The 10,099-nt window shown below is 42.1% G+C and overlaps 3 protein-coding genes across 4 annotated transcripts; 2 read left to right on the top strand and 1 right to left on the bottom strand.

The window, feature by feature from the left end:
- Positions 1-139: 139 nt before the first annotated feature.
- ndufaf1 (NADH:ubiquinone oxidoreductase complex assembly factor 1) lies at positions 140-3,068 on the top strand. 2 transcript variants are annotated; one of them, XM_075448282.1, is made up of 5 exons: positions 140-301; positions 1,350-1,877; positions 2,135-2,320; positions 2,502-2,576; positions 2,728-3,068. In XM_075448282.1, exons 2-5 carry the CDS (start codon positions 1,374-1,376, stop codon positions 2,866-2,868), a joined length of 906 nt encoding a protein of 301 aa, XP_075304397.1. In that variant the 5' UTR covers positions 140-301; positions 1,350-1,373; the 3' UTR covers positions 2,869-3,068. The 2 variants fall into 2 exon arrangements, with proteins under 2 accessions (XP_075304397.1, XP_075304396.1); XM_075448281.1 differs by having other exon boundaries at positions 1,347-1,877.
- Positions 3,069-3,077: 9 nt separating this feature from the next.
- Positions 3,078-6,172, bottom strand: nusap1 (nucleolar and spindle associated protein 1). Its single transcript, XM_075448280.1, has 12 exons — positions 6,004-6,172; positions 5,793-5,858; positions 5,501-5,692; positions 5,170-5,338; positions 4,933-5,022; positions 4,711-4,823; positions 4,555-4,605; positions 4,289-4,464; positions 3,978-4,141; positions 3,768-3,884; positions 3,582-3,687; positions 3,078-3,494 (listed from the first exon to the last, which is right to left on the bottom strand). The coding sequence occupies exons 1-12, from the start codon at positions 6,076-6,078 to the stop codon at positions 3,407-3,409; spliced, it is 1,407 nt and encodes a 468-aa protein (XP_075304395.1). The 5' UTR covers positions 6,079-6,172; the 3' UTR covers positions 3,078-3,406.
- Positions 6,173-6,491: 319 nt separating this feature from the next.
- On the top strand, positions 6,492-9,923 carry oip5 (opa interacting protein 5). Its single transcript, XM_075448113.1, has 5 exons — positions 6,492-6,740; positions 7,206-7,272; positions 7,521-7,643; positions 7,818-7,899; positions 9,323-9,923. Exons 1-5 carry the CDS (start codon positions 6,569-6,571, stop codon positions 9,413-9,415), a joined length of 537 nt encoding a protein of 178 aa, XP_075304228.1. The 5' UTR covers positions 6,492-6,568; the 3' UTR covers positions 9,416-9,923.
- Positions 9,924-10,099: the final 176 nt, after the last annotated feature.

Below are 10,099 nucleotides of genomic sequence, written 5' to 3'. Positions count from 1 at the left end.
GACAGTTTTCTGTGGTGCAATAAAGTTGCGTTCAAGATCCACCAGCGCCACTGTTGTAGTAAATCTGTGTCTCATTAATGTACTGCCGTGTGCGACGTTTATCAGTTGAATGTGTGTTGAACGCAGCTCTTGTACTTCAGCCGAGTTTCCTGTGTGGATTCGGACAACCTTGGATTTGCACGAGCAAGTTTGAAGTCGTTCTGTAAATAACAAAATGATATATAGATCCTCATGGATTAAATCGCACCAAACGTTATTCTAAGTACTCAGTAGCAGACATTAGCTGCTGCAACGTAAACGGGTAAGTAGGAACAGATAATGAAACGTTATTCCAAGCGTCAAGTTTTATACATATATGATATACACTGTGTGCTTGCTAGCTTCCGTGCTCTATATATTTGACAATTATATATATGAACATAAACCTCAGAAAGAAACAAGAGAATTAAAACTTTATGTCTTATGTGAAGCTCAGATTAGAAAATGATTTTTACAAACCAGTATCCAAAAAAAGCTGTGAAAATGTCAACAATGACAGAAGCCAATCATTTCCAAATCTTTTTAACTCTTTTTTTATTATTATTATTTCAAATAGTGTCAAAACAACATATCAAATGTTTAAATCGACGTTTTCTTAAATTATTATAAGAGGCTCATTTTGAATTTGAAAAAGAGGCAACAACTGATTGAAAAGTGTTTGATTAATCACATTTTAAAAATCTTTTTGGAAAGCATGGCTAAAGGCTAAGAGGAGCTGGGCCGTATGGCTCGTCATCAACACACAGCTCCATCTGTGAGTCGCTGCCCATCTTTCGCACCAGTCTGAAAACCCATCTCTTCAGGAAACACTACCCAGATCCGCCCTCTTAGGACATCACCTGTTTCGTCCTAGCTCCTTACACACTTATTTGTTTCCTAAATCGTCTTCCCATTTGTCTAGGTACCTAACTTACCGCACTTACTCTAGCACTAGTTATGCTCTTAGCTGTTTGGTTTTGGAAGGAAATGCACTTATGATTTCTTGTGACCTGAAGTTCTTTTGCCTACCGATGTGGAACACACTTATTGTAAGTCGCTTTGGATAAAAGCGTCTGCAAAATGACCGTAATGTAATCTGCTTCGGTGCAATTTGCAAAGGTTTTTCCCATGTCTGAAGGCACCGCATATGTCGAGGCCATGTTTATTTCAGCAATATACTGCCTTACTATGGGGCTGTATTCCTTCATATTAAGATTTGCCACATCTTGTCAATGCTGTTCTAAAACAGAGAAACTCAGTCTTAATTATCCTTATCTCCCTGTATCACAAGTGTAACAGAGCTGCTTTTCCTTTGTGATGCACCCCAGCAGTGAATCCTCCAGATCAGCACTGAAATGTCCCTATCGAAGATCACACGTCTCCCTGCTCTGAGGCTGCTGAGCTCCACCCACCACCTCCTCCCCTCCATCATTCCTCTCACTGTGCCCAGAAGATCTTTGATCCAGAGCGGATACCGACGGCCCGGCAAACCAAGAGAGGACAAGTTCCCATGGCAGAAGATCAACTTCAACTTATCAAAGGGTTTGGAAGGGATAAAGAAGCACTTCGCACTACTGAAAAATGAGTTTCTTGGACGATGGGTTGGCCCGGAGGGCAAACCGATCATTGACCACATGTTGGAGCAGAATAGGGTAATGTGGGAATTCAGAGGTCCTGAGAGCCTGAAGGATTGGACGGTGTCCTGTGATAAAGAGATAGGAGGCCAAAGTGAAGTTTACCTCAAGCTTGGAAAGAACAACAATACCTGTTTTCTGTATGGGACTCTAAGATCAAGTCCCCCAAAAGACGGAGAAACACGCTATAGTGGATACTGCACAATGCGCTCAAAGCAACCACTGGTTAGTGCTCTGCTCACTTCTGCTTTTTCTGTTGCACAAACGATCACTCAGTCATTTGTCTGGCTTAGATGATAAGTGGTATGCAGGATAAAATCTGAATAATTAATTTGATGAAGGCTTCAAAACTACTCCACCTGACAAAGTTTTTGGTCTGGAAATTTCCTGCTGTTCTTATTTTGGTATCGGAGGCAGTTAGATGGCTGCCAGATCTAAGCTTACAGTTAACCCCCAAACCTTTTTTTTTTTGTCATTCCCAGGCTTCATTCGATAGAAAAAAGCACCATGATTGGTCCAGTTTTAACACCGTCCACTTGCGGATTCGCGGTGATGGCCGCCCATGGATGATCAACATTGCAGCAGAAACGTACTTCTCCCACCAGAGAGACGACATATACAATTACTTCCTGTACACCAGAGGGGGACCCTACTGGCAAGACGTAAAGGTGAACGAAAAAGGTTTAAATTCCAGCAAATGTTTGACGAGTCTTTTCCTAAAGGTTCTGCTGAGAGCAGCCATGAAACATGCCGACCAAATATTGCTGGCTTTTGAACAACCTTAGAACATTCGGTGCTCTTTTAGATAAAGGATCTGGAGTGATGAACTGACCCGAGTCTCCTTTGCAGATACCGTTCTCCAAGTTCTTTCTCACACATCGAGGGAGAATACAAGACGACCAGCATCCCCTCTGGCTCGACAAGGTACTCTCAAATCACGCAGAATTGGCATAAAACACATTAACAGATTTAAGTGCTTGTACGTGTACCCAGATGTTTTCAACCGGCAACTGCGGGATGCAGATATATTTTGCGATAATGTGCATCATCAGTCCACGATACTATGTTTTTACAGATTAACACTGTTGGGTTTACCTTGGGAGACAAAGCGGATGGTCCATTCCAACTCGAGATCGACTTCATTGGAGTCTGCAAAGACTATGCACACAGTGAGGAGTTTGCTTATGAGGTCTACAAGAGGAATCCGGAAGTTTGAGAACGACCCCAGGCCTGCAGCTGAACCATTCAACAACCAAACGCACCTCAACTTGTTCCGGCATCTTTTTTTTTTTTTTTTTTAAATCTGGATTTTAGTGAATGTGCTCATACGTCACTGACATGTATTTATTACCAGTAGAACGTAAAACGTTACATGGTCTAATAAAAAACTAAAACAATAAAGTAGTATTTTCCACATGGGGGAGTATTTTGTGATTTTATTTTTAAAAATTGAGTATTCAAACAACATTTGGAAAAACAGCACTTGCAAAGTTTTTTTTAATCTTTTGTCAGCGTCTCCCGTAAGATTTTTTCCTCTTAGAATATAAAAAACACATAACTTGTAAGGACAAAATAAGCAAATGCTTATTTTACTTAAAAAACAGTCTTTAAACAAATGCAGAAACCTACAGACTGCAGGACAGGCTTGAGAGGAGATGTGAGCATATCTACCTTTCTACAGCACAGTTAAAGAGACGGCGAAATAGTTACAATAGAACAGGCTGTACAAAAGTCTACAAACAGACACGACATTTTTACATCATGACGAGGCCTCTTCTCGCCCCAAGCAAACTTTGTTTCTTTTGTTTTCGATCTTCCACTTGCTTTGTTCTACGGTCCTCCCTATAAGACACAGAACTTCCATAAGAGATGCTAGAAGAGCAGATTGTTATTAAAATTTGATCAAGCCTTTTTTTTTTTTGTTCATACCTTGACTGGACTTTGCGCTGCTTGTAATTGTCCTGATGTGCATTTGAGGTCACAGACTTGTTTTCTGAAGTGTTTTCTTTGGCGTCTCCAAACGGCTTCAGTTTACCTGTAAAAAGACGAAGCCTTTAATGATCCGCCTTGCCTCCTAACATTTTAAAAATGACAAACTTGAGAACAGGTTTATACCTTTATGTGGCTTGTAGGCGAGCGGACGTGACAGACTCGCCTTCAGATCGAAGCTCGGCTTCTTTTGCGTCCCAGGGGTCGTCGAGACGCTTGTGTTGCCCGTGAATACGAACGCTCCTTTGAGGAAGGAAGATAGATGGTTGTGTGTGAAGAAAATATGTAAATGCCCTAACTGAAAGAGCCTTCTGGGGAATGGAAAGATAAAAGTACCTGGAGTTTTTTGGGCAGAGAAAGTCGAAGTCCTGACACTGTGGCGTTTTCCTGCATCTGCAGTCTGCTTTTGTGGGGTACTGGAAGTCATGCTGGGTGACTTGCGTGCAGGTGTTTTCACCAAAGATGTCTTAAACTCGTTGTCACGAGTAGCTTCTGAGAATCTGTATGCAAACACACCAGGTTGCTACAGTGTCGTATAAAAAAACAAGTTGAAATTTCAAAGATCTGCAAGAGCTCGTTGTCACTATGGTTTTGTTTGGTTATGTGATTTTCTCCAGTTAAAGGCCAGAGATAAAGGAGCGACTCACCGAACATTGATCCTGCGAGTGGAAAGGACAGATGGTCTGAATGGAACATCTTTCCCAGCAAGTTTATTGGGAGGAGCTTTACTGGCTGACAGCAAAGCATGTCCACGCCTCTCGTCGGCTGGTCTCTTAAACAGTGGAGCGGGGCTGAACATGAGGGTAGCAGCTGGATTCATCTTCTGATGGACACAAACATAACCATCACTACATTCTGGAAGTTATCAGAATATACTGCAATCTTTTATGTTGAGCCAACGGTTGCTCCTTACCACCTGAGCTTTGACATCAAGCGGCTGAGGTTTAGTTTTGTTCGAAAGATCCTGCAAATAAAATTCAACGCAAATTAGTGTTCGCTCTCAGACAATAGTTGAACATTTCAGAGGTTTAAAAAAAGAAAAGAAAAGAAAAGGTTAAGAATGAATTACCTTCTGCTCCTTGACTGGACCTTTGTAGGTGTCCAAGTGCTTCGTCTTCCGCTGAACGTAGGTATCGATGGACTCCATTTTATTAAACTGTGCCTCATGGAGTTTTTTGAAGTCTAAATTAGAGATACAATTTTAATAAATCCTCTTAAAAGCCCGTGAGATGGACTCTTGTCACTATTATTTATTCAAGGCACAGGAAGGAGGGAGAAAAACTTCACTTACTAGGAGTGGTAGGCTTCAGCAGGGTCTTGTTGGACTGTAGCCTTTGGTAGCGAGGGATTCTGCCAGCTTTGGTCATTTTTGGAGCCTTTTCTGAACACGTGCGTTAAACACAAATTAATATGTCAAAACCAAGAATCTTTTAAGATGGTGGCAACATTGTTCCGGCTAATAGGCTGTTATAAGAGAGAATTAACAGTTACAAGTGTCCCCCCCCCCTCATCAAACCATGCTACAGACCTGTTTCGCTGTGGACAGGCGCTTCATCCTCAACATTTGGCTGCGGATGCTCACTGCTGGTGGGGGGCTCGGAGTCTGTCTTTTCAGAATCCTTGTTAGAGGATACCTTTCTCCTCTTAGGACCCCCTGCATTGCTGGGTGTGTTGCGTGCATTCATTACGGTGTCATCCTTAAAAGGAAAATAAATAACTCACTCCTCTCAAAAGCAAAGATTTGCTTTGAAACAAAGCAGCCCTGTGCCACACAGTCTAAACTTAAGCATTAAATACTATTTAATTGTGGTTATGTTAGTGACTTTCATTTGTATTCAATACATCACTATATGTCACACCTCTGTGGTTTTTGGAGCCATCTGGGCAGCATACTCGGTCACTGCTGCAGAGACCTTCCTCTTGGTGCCGTTTCCTCTCCCCCGACGTGTGTTCACAAACACAGCGGTGCCAGAAGCCTCCTCTTTGCAAGCTTCATCATGACTTTCCTGAACCATATTCTCATTTTCTTGGACATTATTATTATTTTGCCCCTGTAATAATAACATTCGGATTCGTACACATTAAAAATGCAACAAAAAAAATGCAGTACTTTTAAAATGATTGCCGCAGTGTTGATCAAGAGTAAGTTACCTGCCCCACCTCCTCCTTCTTCGCTTGTTGATAATGCTGCTTTATGGCTTTCAGGAGTTTATCGGCCTATAATTGAACGAAAACATTTTTTTATTATATCCGCTCGTGATTTCTGTTAACGTTAGCAAACTGTAAGCGTTAGGACTACCCTAAACACGAAACACACTGAGTCATCTCAAACAACGTGCAAAAAAAAGCCCAGTGCCCTTACTTTCATGTTTGCCTTCAGCCCGAGCTCCTTAGCTAGGCTTCGCAAGTCAGCATATTTCATTGAGTCCAAATCCATGTTGGTGTGACTATTTATTCCGTTTTACGAAAAGAGGTCCACCAAAACACACGTCAGTTTGTCATTCAAACTTTGACTCTGTGTGCTCAGCGGTGTCGGCGCCCGGTGGACGGTTGAAATTACCTCCGATTCAAAATACAGCAGCGGGAGCCGTTTGATTGGCTCCTGGTTTATACCACGCAGCCAACCAGAGTGAAGCGGGTCAACGTCTGCTACTGAATTTCTATTTTCAAGAAAACTGATCCGTAAGAATTCGTTTTGCACAACTGTTGCAGTTTATTACTATCTTTTTATTGTCTGTTTTTAAAATAAATTAGTTTAATGGAAGTGTGAAGATATTTCTCACAATACACCAGGTGGTGGCAGTGTTGGTTGACTGCACTGCAAAGCGTCGAGGTAAAACTCGCTGAAGAAGCCGTGTGCTTTCGTCCTCTTTTCAAATTACCGAGCGCGGTACAGTTTCAGGCTTTGTTTTAGGAAATTCGCAATAATGGAGTATGACGAGAGCCTCTTACTTAATCGCACTGACAACGTAGAGCCGACCACAGCAGCAGAACACAAGCACATGATGACTCTCCACTGTCAGCAGTGCAACACCGTCCTGGCAGACTCTGTTGGCGTCTGTGGAGAAATGAGATGTATGGACTGTATCATGTGCATAAGTAAGTTTACGTCTTTTCTTGAGCTTAGCGAAGACTCAGGAAATTATATACACGTGGTTTGGATTTTGGCAACACTACATGATGTACGTCTGTTGTGGAGTAACGGGCGTATTTAAGTTTACCACTCTTCTACTTTAATGAAAATTGAGAACTGCCTCACTAGACCATGCCAACGGTGTCTGTTCAGTTGTCATGGAGATATCACACGACCTAAAACTGGTTAGAAGAGTAATTTACCTTAAACTACTGATTTTAAGATAATTGACGGGCATTCTGACACTGGTATTATTATCTTGTTTGTGGATATGTTTTCTCTTTTGCCATTTTTTTAATTAAATTTTTTTTTTTTTACATCTAATCATTTTTACATGCTCTTTACTGTGTGACCTGCAGGGTTCCTGTACACACCCATTCAGTGGTGATAATCAACAGCCCAATATGATCAATAGCTTCTCTGCTTTTCAGGAGTAACCAATGATGTTGTTGTTAGTGATGTCATGGTGTCAGGACATGATAAGGAAATGACCAATTGGTAAGTAGGGTTTTGGCTTTCATAGATGTCTTTACATGCCATAGTCATCATTCCCCTAATTTAGACTGACCTCTCTTGTGGAGGCAGTTTCTGTTGTGAAACCAAACTTTGTCTTAAACACAGCAAAGAAACCCAGACTTTGGTTGTAGGGGTAGACTTCTGCATCTGCCCTCTATCTTTCACCGTCACACACATTAAATCATGTGCTCTTTGCGCTAGTCCTCATCACTGCTCTTGTTTGCTTTCAGCATCTACAGCACTCTAAAGTGCGGTTCCTGCCACTCTGTAGTGGGGAAAGTTATTCACTCGGCCCCATCCCGTTTGGCTTCGATTCGCTCCCTCTTTCTCCTGCACAAGGCAAACATCAGCTGGTAAACCACCCTGTGTTGACTTCTTGTGTTCTCTGCTGTCCACTTAGGCTGGAATAAACAAGTGCTTAATGAGGGATTTTTTTTTAAGTTTTAAAGCTTGGGTTGGAGATCAAACATAACCTTTCCTCCTTCAGACTTGGCTTTTCTTTTTCATTTTTTTTTCTTCATCTGCAGTTACATCCTCGACAGCTGCTCAATGGTGAAAGCATCCACGCTCACGTTTGATCTGAAACCTCTCAGAGGAACCATTGCTGAGGTGAGACAGAAAAAAAGTAAAACAACTTGACCGGTTTGTGTTCATCTCAGTAATTGACTTCCACTTTAACCGCTTTACTGCGGGTTATCTACTATCAAAATGATTGTTGATGGTTTTATTTCACAACCAAAAGATTTTCTCAAATGTGATCTGTTGACTTATGTAATTATGTTGAAATATGCAGCCTACAGGTGGCGCCAGAGTGACGTTTTAGCCTTTAACTAAAAAAGCCTCAGCTAGTGAAATGAAGAAACCTCTTGGTTCAGTGGCAAATCATTACTTACATCTTCAGCGGCTTGAGAAATAAGAGTATTGTGTAAAGCAGTTTGGGGCAGGATTAAAGCAATATTATGTAACATTTCTACCTTAAAATAACAGCTTGAAAAAAATTGTTTTAATATTACGATTGGCCTGTCTCCTATGCCCTTCGTAGCCTGGCTCTCACGCAGACCCTTCATGCATCTTCGTTACACTTCGTGAGCTCGCACGAGGGTCTGGGCGCGCCTTGTTGAGCCCGAAGTCTTCGGTTACCCCATAAACGGGCCCGCCTCTATGCCTAGATCCAATCACAATCGTGGGGCGGGTAGTTAACAGGTATGACGTAGCATCCGGCGCGACAACGAACACAGTCAAACACAGTACCACAACAACAATGGCGGCACGGATGCAAGAGCATGGACTCAGCTTCGATTCAGCTTGCTATTTGTGAGGACTCCCTTTATTCGCAGATTTTCACTGCACAGCCGACATCTATCATTTACCGCCATTGCCGGACGATTAGCTGCTGCTAGCTCCTGCTTTGCTCGCTGCTGTTGTGTTTTGTTTATTTTCCACCACAGACCGAGAGACTGGTCGCGCTCCAACGCGTCACGTCCGCTTTCGATATGATTGGTCGAAGTAGTACGTGACACACACATTGAATTCTCCAATCAGGTTCGAGAGGTTTTCGAATACAACCCCCGCCTACTCACAGCAGAGAACAGCTAGGCAACCGAGAAAATTCCAGATGGATGAGAAACATCCATCTGCGTGAGAACCAGGTTATGCCCTTCGGGGGTCTGAGTTGGAAAAGCTGCGCTATGTAACTTTGCTGGAGCGGCCCGGGAGCTGAGCAGAAGTACTTCGACTTGCTTTCTGGCACACCTACCGCAAAAACAAATAGACCCCTCTCAGCTCCCAGGTACATTTGATTACTCTTACCTTCTCGGTCAACATTGCTTGCACCTTCTGACTCCTCGCCGGTTCGTCAACAAACGTGAAAGCGAAAGGGTGTTGTATTTACAACGGTGTAACCGTACATTACCTCCAAGCCTGTAGGGGGAGCTCCATAATGTGCTTTTTGAGAAGTTACATTGTATTGCTTTAAGTGATGCTGTAATTACTTTTACTGAAAAGCACACCTCTCCTTTCCTTTCCTCTGCAGATGAGACAACAGTTTGAAGCACAGCTGGATCACACGTTGTACGTTAAGAGCAGACTGGCCGACATTAGTGTTACTAATGAAATGAGCAAGTAGTGTGTACAAGCATAACTGGCCTTGGCATTAGAGACCAAGTGTGCTCCGAATGTCTATGCCATTATATTTCTGTGTTGAAGCAGGCATCACTGTTTCTCCATGAGTCTCCATAGCCTCAAAATCATTAATTTCACTCAATCTTTGCAGATTGATTCAACACTGTTGTGTATTTAACCCTCCCTTAACCCTTAGTTTAAAACAAGTTTAAAAAAACACTTGTTGGTTGTTAACCTGCAGCTATGTAAGGTTTTGTTCTTCATCTTGCCAGCGCTCAAAGTGCTTATGATTCTCATTCAAGCATGCTGCTGGTGGTGAAACTGCTATGCGTTATGCGCACCTGCCATACATATATATATATCTATATATATAGATATATATATATATTTTTTTTTGCATGAGAAGACTTAGACCTTACGTTTCTTTTCAGTCAACTCTAAACTGTTCATGCCCATCAATGTCTCCCGTGCTTTAATCTTAATGTAGCAGGATGCTCTCGGTTCACTCTGCTTGCGTCTGCAACAATTTGCATTTCTATTTTTCTTTGTCAATAAAGTTAAAAAAAAAAAAAAAAAAGAGCCACTTCTATTATTTTTTTAAACCGGTAACAGCCTCTATTAGTCACACTGAAGAAGTGCAGATGTGTGATTTTCAGTTCATACTTTAGGGAGGGGGTTCATTCCATAC

The sequence above is a fragment of the Odontesthes bonariensis genome, chromosome 17 (assembly GCF_027942865.1).
Source record: "Odontesthes bonariensis isolate fOdoBon6 chromosome 17, fOdoBon6.hap1, whole genome shotgun sequence".
In the NCBI taxonomy this organism is placed as follows: Eukaryota; Metazoa; Chordata; class Actinopteri; order Atheriniformes; family Atherinopsidae; genus Odontesthes; species Odontesthes bonariensis.
This window is presented reverse-complemented; position numbering and strand designations above follow the sequence as displayed.